Source organism: Chinchilla lanigera, unplaced genomic scaffold (genome assembly GCF_000276665.1).
Source record: "Chinchilla lanigera isolate Chin_1 unplaced genomic scaffold, ChiLan1.0 scaffold00006, whole genome shotgun sequence".
NCBI lineage: Eukaryota > Metazoa > Chordata > Mammalia > Rodentia > Chinchillidae > Chinchilla > Chinchilla lanigera.
Window position 1 is genome coordinate 25,803,211 of NW_004955407.1, and position 9,241 is coordinate 25,812,451.

Below are 9,241 nucleotides of genomic sequence, written 5' to 3' on the forward strand. Positions count from 1 at the left end.
TAGAGGTATCAGACATACACACCGAAAGATCACTAATAAAAAAGGGGAATAAATACTTAGAATTAACTGAAAGGTAAATGATTGTCTGTCCCATTCTGACATCTCAGGGTAGTGGAAGGAAGGGGTGAGATTTGTCACTGAGCAGCAGTGGGGGCGTTTTCGGAGGTCAAGGCTGAGAGCAAAGGAAGCCCAAAATGAGCGGGCAGAGGGCCTGAGTAGAGAAGCAGCTTCCTGCTGTGGACAGGGCAGGCCAGCCGCTGAGATGAAAGGGGCAGAGGAGGGTTGGGTTCAGGCACAGCAACACCTGCGGGAGGTGACAGGCTGAGCAATCAGTGTTTATTTTCATTATTCTTCTGTTAGACTTCTGGGAAATTTGTGAGTCCAGAATTGAACTTTCTTTTTTTTTTAGACGGGGTCTCACTGTGTAGTCCAAGCTGGCCTCGAACTCACAGCGATCCTCCTGCGTCAGCCTCCTGCGTGCTGGGATTACAAGCATGTGCCACCACGCCTGGCAGAATTGAACTTTGGAGGGCAGTGGGAAGCTGTGAAAGCTTGACAAGTAAAGGGAGGACGTAAGATTACAAAAGAACATTTCAGTAGCAAGAAATTCAACTCTCAGTCTTCCTGGGCAGTCTTAACAATGGCTCTACATCCTGCCAGCGATGTTTCTAAAGAAAACTTTGTCCTTTGCAGAGGAATTACTGTCGGGTGAAAGCTCACTGTTCCACCCTAGCTTGCTCTCCAGCCTTCCTCATGGGCAATCATTAGAACTGCACATTTAAAGTCCAGAGCCTAAAGTATTATCATTACAATAATTTTTTCTCTTTATGTTACGATACTAAAGTAGACCCAAGTATTCTGGTTAGTCATTTTTTTTTTTTTTAAAAAGTAATTGTGTTGATCCTTTTTAGACAAACTATTAGTTCTTGTTTAAAAATCGATTATACTCTTCTGATATGCTGAGGTGAGGTGACCAGGAAGGGACTACCACCGAGAAGGTGCTGTTTCACAGTTCCTGAAAGCTGGGTGCATTGGGGACCCATAGGGCCATGTGGGAAGCAGCCCCGGGGTTGCCGGAGGCAGAGAGAGTGAGGCGAAGAGAGGGACAAAAGCCTTTACTGTGGACTTCAGGGAAACGGTGGGAAAGACAGGTAAACAGGTTTAGGAGTGACTGGTTTGAAAAAAATTGGATGTTCTGGGGTGCTGGGGCTGTCCCTAACCATCCGAGGCCTCCTGCAAGGTACTACAGTGACCAGAGCATCGTAAGACCTAGATAGTAAAGGTATAGGGGGTTTGGGCTTTTGATTGCTTGTATATGACAGACAAGCTTTATGGGTCATTCGATGGCTATCTAGCCCTAGGAATCGGTGTATGTGTGTGTGTGTGTGTGTGTGTGTGTGTGTGTAGTGCCCTCCCTAGATTTAGAACTGCTTCAGATCAGAAAATAGGCAGAAGGAATGAAAGTTGGAGGTTAAAAAAAAATAAAAAAAGAAAACCACAAACAGAAAAAAAAAAAAAAGAAAGAGGCCAGGTCTGGTGGCACACACCTGTGATCCCAGCACTCAGGAAGTTGAGGCAGGAGCATCTTTGCAAATTCGAGACCAGCCTGGGCTACAAAGTGAGCTCAAGGCCAGCCTGAACTGCATAGCGAGACCCTGTCTCAAAAAGACGAAAGAAAGAAAGAAAGAAAGAAAGAAAGAAAGAAAGAAAGAAAGAAAGAAAGAAAGAAGGAAAGAAGGAAAGAAGGAAAGAAAAGAAAGAAAAAGGAAAGAAAATAGTTCTGGAGATTACAGACTGGAGATGCACTGGGGCAACTTAACTAAAAATTTTTTAAAAAGGAAGGAAGGAAGGAGGGAGGGAGGGAGGAAGGGAAGGAAAGAAGGAGAAAAAAGAGAAAAAGAAAGAAAAAGAAAGGAAGGAAAAAGCAAGTCTGCAAATGTGGCTCAGTGAGTGTGTCCCTAGCTAAATGCATGGGACCTGATTAAAATCCCCAGTACCTGGAAAAAAATACAGAAAATAAAAAGACATGGTGATAGTGCACTAACGACTTAATTTGATCTCGGAAAATATAGGATAGATAATTTGTGAGCCATATTTAATGTCTATCAAGAGACACTTTAAGTGTGCTGAGTATGACAAAAATCAGCCCCATCTTGTCATATTCACCCCAGGCTGCTAACACTAAAAAATGAATGACTGGCTTTCATCCAAGATCTTTATTCACTCATGTTCTCTCTATTTTCTCACATTTCCTTTTAATTTTGTAGACACAAATTAGAAAACCAGCTGGCAAACACTAAATGCTGGATATGTATTTTTGGAACAACTGTCTAAATGAGGACAGTGACAACGGGCTCAAAGTCTTTCCATGACAGTAGGTAGCGCTTAGATTGTAGTTGATATAAACAAACTAACCACGTTTCGCAAACCAGCTATGTTTTCATTTGTTTAAAGAATTTGCTAAAAATAGAAAGGTTTGCACTGCAGTTCATTGGGAGAATGACTGCCCCGGGAGTGAGAAATGTTTGGGTTTCAAGTGCCATGTCTGCGCCATTTACATTGCTTTCTGCTAGGGTAGGAAGCTGTGCTGGAGTCTCACTTATGGCTACAGATGAAACGATCGTTTCTCAGTTTAGTTTTAACTTTATATGGCTCCTTGAACTCCCACTGTAAGAAATGGTAGGTCTAAAGTTATAATAATTTGGTATTTAATATAAAAATACTTCTACTAAAGAATGTTTTAGTGAATTGTAATTTACAACATGATGGTTACAGGTACTGCATGAACATGGAGTAATAAACTCAAGTACTTTAAAAAAGTCAATCTTACAGTGCATGTTTAAGGTATATATGGTATTATGAGATACATATGAGACAGTAAAAAGTTTACTATGGTGAAACAAATTAACAGATCTTTCATCTCCCATTGTTACCCAAAAAGTAACTTTCCTCACTGGAGAATTCTGTAGATGTATTTTAATGTGTGCTCAGAGAATCCTGCATCTTTCCTAGGTAGAATGCTCACGGAGGACTCACAAAACCCCAGTCAGTGTCCTCTCATCACATATTTCAAACTTAAACCTTGCAACTTTAAAGATGGAGCCATTGGGCCCATGGGGACGCTGAGGCAGAAGCAAGGCCAGATTTCTCAGGTACTGTAGGACAGAAAGGATGGAAGAGCCAGACCTACCTGGGACATTCTCTCTCGGTGCTTGGCCTCCAGTCTCTCTTTGGCTTTCTGGAAGTGGGCATGCTCATTCTCATCCCCAGGCGTCTCGAGGTACTTGTCCACGGCGTCAGGGGTGCTGGCGGCTGTGGTAGGAACTGAAAGGCAGAAAGCAAGGAGTTTTGAGAAGAAGAGCAGAGTGCCCGACCATGGGTAAGAAAGCCACATTTCCTTTATTCCCCAGGACAGAGAGTTTAGTAGAGAAGCACACACAGGATGTTAATGCTGTTTAAGAGAACACCAGGAGACAGATCGCAGCACAGGAAAGGATGATTTTCACTTCACTCAAGTAAAGAGTAAAGGAAAGAGCCCATTTTGCAATTAGAGCATTAAAAATTCTTTGCAAAACAGGTATGCACAGGTGCTTAATTAATCTGGACATGTTTTCCTGAATCCCTGTACTTTGCTAAGTTAAATTTGTTTGTAATCTAGTATCATCATCAGTATCACGCCTTGAGTTTCCTGTTGAGGAGGACCCCAAGTCTGAGTTCAGCCTGGGCAATTTAGTGACTTAATGATGAGACACGTTCAAAAAAAGGCTGAGGATGTAGCTCAGTGCAAAAGTCCTGAGTTCAGTCCCCAGTACCATGACAGAAATAAATGAAGATTCCTGCACAAACCGAAGAAATACAAAATTCAGCATACAGTACACTAACTGAACTGCTGAGAAAGGGTAAATTCTCCGTGCTGTATTTCACAGAGCTGAGTTACAAAGCCATCCTTCATGACAGAGTATTTGAAACACTATAAAAAGTAATGAAACATCAGTAACTGCCATTTATGAAATCACAAAAGGACCTTGCACCTTCCCAAATTTGGCAATAGTTGACAATTCATTATACTACACATCAAAAAAGTGATTTTTATTTAGAATTTAAGTAATACTGCTGAGCAATAATTGAATTGTAACATATACTGCTATATTATGTAGAAAGAAAAATACTCATAAAACTGGAGAGTATCACATAAAAGTAAATGTTCTAACTCATGAGTGAAGAAAAATGTCTATAAAGGCAGGTTTCCAAATGATCAGTAAGAACTACTTAGAATTCAGAGTAGTTGAAAGCCTGAAGAAAAAGAGATTTTGAACTAAAGAAGAACACAGGTTTAACTAAAAATGAAATGAGATACTTTCACTGTCTTCTAAGGTCAAATCAACTTAAGCATTCTATTCAAAAAAGTATTCAAATATCACCAGTGTTCCAAATACTGTCTTCACTTTGTCATCTAATTACTTTCGTATTTATACTTGGGATGGAATATCCCAAAAAAAGACTTGAAGGAGAAGAATTTATAACTAAGTTATTTTGAGACTACAGTCTAAGTTATGTGTCTTCTGTATATGCTGAAGAAAATGTCTAGGATCTTAACCTAAAGGTTGCTAGATGATCAGAAACCAGAAAGTTTTGCTGGCAAGTAAGTAAATAATATATTTAATTTTAAAGAGCATTCATTCTGATTTCCTTCCTTTTCCTTCAATTGATTAATTATGATTTTTCAAAAAATAAAAACAGCTGACGTAGTTACCCAGATGTTGCACTCAAGTAAAAGGAAGGAGACAGCGTCTTCCGGATCGTCACGCAATGTGTACGTAGCACCCGCGGGAACGGCACGCCATCTTACCCTGACAACCAATGGCAAATGAAGGAAATAGCATATACCGCTTTGCAACTGGCAACAGCCAGATTTTAAATTTGAGTTCTTTCTTCAGAGCAGCTAAGACTTGGGACAAGTAACTCCGGCACCTTACATCCCAGTTTCTTTCATGTCTCCCCCATCCCTGCATGTTTGGGGGTGATGCTGGGGATGGAGCCCAGGACCCTGTACATGCTAGGCAAGTGCTCTGCCACTAGCTGCACTGCCTGCCATGCTACTTGCTTTATGAAGAGGAGACAACATGCTGTAGAAAATATTAAGAGTGTTGGAAAAAATGAGATACCACACCATGTATAAGTCACGCGGTAATTCTTTCACGCTCTGAATTTTGTCCTCTCCTGTTTATCAAAGTGATATTATTTCAACTGTACTGCTTTTGCTTTCCATGGGAAAAATGAGCTACTTTTATTTCAAATCCTCTGAAAATGACTTACACCCAGGACTATGATGTGTTAGCCACCGGGAAAGTGGTAGGTATTTTTCTAATGATTAGTATAATTCCTACCAAAGGCTGAAGTATTGAAAAGTGAGTTCTTAATTTGTAAAACTGAAAAAATAATTTTCAATCTTAAGTTCTTTTCCTTAAAAGAGAAAGATCTAAACAATTTTTTCTGTTTAACTTCAAGCTAGTCAATATGCAAGTATATTTTAATGATTTTCCCAACAAAAAATGGGGGTGGTATTCATCATTTTAAGTCTGTTTTCCATGGTTTTCATCATTTTGTCATCTTTGCTGGCAGAGTACAAATGAGAACAAATTAAAGTAAAAGCAGAACATAAAATACCAGTATTCTTTTGGCACAGTACAATCCTGTTGAATGATGGACCAGACTTTACATTTCAAGCATATGAAAATGTGTAAATGCTGGGTGCATATGTGCCGATCAAGATGGCCGTCTGGCGGGAAGTCATACCCATAGCACAGCACCTGCTTCAGCAAAAACTTGTGACAATGTATAAGCAGGAAGTTTTCCAACTCTTGTGTTTGGCAAATTTTATGTTTTTATCTAGTTTCTTTTTTTGTGGGGGAGGGCTGTCTAGGGATTGAATCCAGGGCCTTTACTGAGTTACATCCCCAGCCTGTTTTTCAAATTCTTTTTTTTTTAAAGCTTGAGACAGGGTCTGTCTAAGTTGCCAAGTTGCCCAGGTTTGGCTCAAACTTGAGATTCTCCTGCCTCAGCTTCCCAAGTACTTGGATTACAGACTTGTGGCATCACGTGGCTTCTCTAGTTCTTACAGGTTATAAATACTGTTTACAGTACAACAGAGAGAAGAGATAAATCACTACAACCCAAATCACTATAATCTCTTTGACATAAATTGAAATACAGTTTTGCAGTACTAAAATAAAAGCATAATCAGGAAGTAAACATGTAAGGTTTGCTGAACAGTATTAAGAGCATTTGAACTGTTAAACTTTCTTTGAGGCACATGGAAATAAATATAATGTATTAATTTATTCTACTTAATCAAGAAGTATTTCAGTGATAGTTATTATTCTGTGCCAACTAGCCTGGGTCACAGGGTGCCCAGGTTAACCATTATTTCTGGGTATTTTGAGATGAGGGTGTTTGGGGATGAGATCAGCACACAGATGTGAGCCTCAGTCGATTGTCCTTCTGGTCACCCTCCGACCCACTGACAGCCTGAATAGAGCAGAGAAGGCTGAATTACACCGGTGGCTTTCCTGGGCTTCCACATCGCAGGTGATGGATCATGGGACTTGTCAGCCCCCACAGTAATTCCTCATAATAAAACTGTATAATGTACACACACATACACACATGAATCCTACTTCTCTCTCTGGAGAACACTGAGTGATACAATTTCATTTGCAGCAAAATCTTTGTGAGGCGTCTTAGACGACCTGTAGTAGAGAATCTTAAAAGAAGTTGTATCTCTTGAAATATTTAATTCAAATTAGTTAGCCATTCATATTAACCTCCATCTCAATTACTATGAGTGAAATTATCCTATCTTCACACCAACTGGAAAACCAGATCGTTATCAATGAGAGAAGAACAAAGGATGGTGATATTTTAGTCGTCTATGGCGGTTGCCCTGTGTGTGGTGAGGCGGGAGGGAAGATGTGCAGAGAGCTCCGCTTCTGTTCCTCTATCCCTACACCTCCAGGATACTACGCCTCTGAGACTGACTCCCACATTCTGAAGAAGCACGTGTGTCACCAGAAACTTGCTATCATACGGGGACAGTGGCAGGAAAACCTATGCCCAAGAGGCGTTTCCCTTCGGGAAGGGAGAAGCTCAAGACACACCCCAACACAGGATGTGTGTTGAGCACAAAGGGAACAGGAAGCTGCAGGGCACAGAACCCCTTCAACAAGAGAAACCAGCTGGTTTTAGGAAGGTTTGTTTGTTCTTTTAAACTACTACCAAGCATTTTAGACTGTTCAGAGACTTCTGAGGTTCCTTGGAAGATATGATATGGGGCTCCGATTTCCAAGCTGGCTGTTTTAAATATGTTACATGTGTTCTCATGAATATGTGTAAAGGAAAAACAATTACTCTATTTTATTGTGCAGAAGGCAAACATTTTATCATTAACATACCTATACGCCCAAATACAGAATCTCAATGTATGACTAGGTAAACCATATAAAAGCTATGCATTTAATTTTTAAAGCATTAAAGAGCTAATCCAACCACGTGTCCAGGCATTGGAAAGGGTTTTGTTTTATTCTGTTAATGAACCACATGTCTTGGGAGAAGATCCAGTTTGTTATGAGATCTCTAGGGGCACTTTCTATCAAGCAGCTGTTCTGCCCTGAATGCTGTCTGGTAAATGACCTTTGGCAGATGTAGGGTTGTCAGACAGGGGTCAAGCTGAAGATCCCCTGGAGGGGAACGTGGCTAACTTTGCAGCCCGAGGTCCCCACTCAAACACGAGCACTCCTGCTCCGGGGGACAGCTCGCTGCTGGGTGGGTGTACCTTTCCACTGAAATCCAGCCTTCATGCTCAGAGAGAAACACTTTTAGCTCCAGGGTTTGACCTCTAGCTGCTTAATTATTAGCTGTACCAGCAACACTATATATGCACATGCCTCAAATTGTTAAAATGATCTTCATATTTTAAAACTACAGAGAAAAAAAAACATATTATAACCCAGGGTGGACAATGTAGTCCAGTGTACCTTGGTTGTACAACTGCTTTACATGCTTTTTATGTTATTTGGCCTATAGGTTTTCAATCTGTATATATGATAATTAACATTATAAGGTCTTATGCAATAAATAAATGCATCTGATGGTGGAAAAATAAAAGGAGGGAAGAGAACTGAAATGCATTATGTAAATGTACCGGTTTTCTATGGTGAATGTAATCATTACAAACTGTAAACATATACTAATAAAAGTTAAAAAAAAGAAAGAAAAAAGAACCAAGCTGGGATTAAGTACATGTACCCACTCCAAGAAAATTATGAAGTGCATGTACTACAAATCATGAACTAATAAAAAGATAAAAATATACAACAGAAAAGCAGTTGCAATTGTTTACTGTCTCCAGGTGAACATTTTAGCGGTGCTCACATGGCTGATGCCTTCTGCCTAAGCCTTGCTCTCTGCAGCCCCGGGGAGTTAAGAGGCTACAACGCCACTGCCGGGCTTTGCAGCCATCACAGAGCTTGCTCTTCCTCTGCTCCTCTCTCCCACCAGTATCGTAGCTCCCACTGTAAGACATGCAAACCCTTTTGCCTGGTGTGCAATATTCTAGTGAAAGAAACAAGCACCACAAAAATAAAACAGTGAAGAGATAAGAAATCACACTGCCAGGTTGTGATATGTATTACAGAGAAAAAGAAAAAGAAAAAGAAAAAGAAAAAGAAAAAACAGGGGTAGGAATGACTCAGAGTATGGGGCAGGGAGACAGCGTGGTTTGGAAAGAGGAGTCTCTGGCAGTCAGGAGGTACCCAGATGGGGTCTTAATTTGAGGGTGACTCTCGGGCACTTCCCAGTTAGCTGTTGGAAGGGCATAGCAGGCAGGCAGCTGCAGAAATGAACAAGAAGGCCCTACGAGGTGAAAGTGTTTGGCAGAGTCCACTGCAAGCAAAGGAGTCTGACACAGACAGAGCTGAAGGAGCCGGGGAGAAAGAGGTGGGAAACGCAGAGAAGGAAGGTAACACAGCGCTGCCGGCCGCGGTGCCACAAGAAGGAGTCTGCAGAGCTAATGCAGGGAGTGTGGTGGGGGATTGCGCTTTACAAGGATCACTCTGTCTGCTAAGGAACAAAACAGAAGAAGGGAGATCTTAGGGCTGGGGATTTAGCTCAGCGGCAAAAGCGCCTGCCTGGCAAGCGCAAGGTCATGAGTTCGGTTCCCGGTACCGGAGAAAAACCAAAAAAA

At 41.1% G+C, this 9,241-nt stretch overlaps 1 protein-coding gene across 6 annotated transcripts in view; it reads right to left on the minus strand.

Moving 5' to 3' along the window:
• App (amyloid beta (A4) precursor protein) overlaps window positions 1-9,241 on the minus strand; it is a 248,324-nt gene that overhangs the window by 77,952 nt on the left and 161,131 nt on the right. For all 6 annotated transcript variants that reach the window (XM_005375598.2, XM_005375597.2, XM_005375595.2 and 3 more), the window contains one exon: window positions 3,191-3,324. In XM_005375598.2, the coding sequence (XP_005375655.1) occupies window positions 3,191-3,324 (134 nt within the window). The remainder of the gene's footprint in view (window positions 1-3,190; window positions 3,325-9,241) is intronic.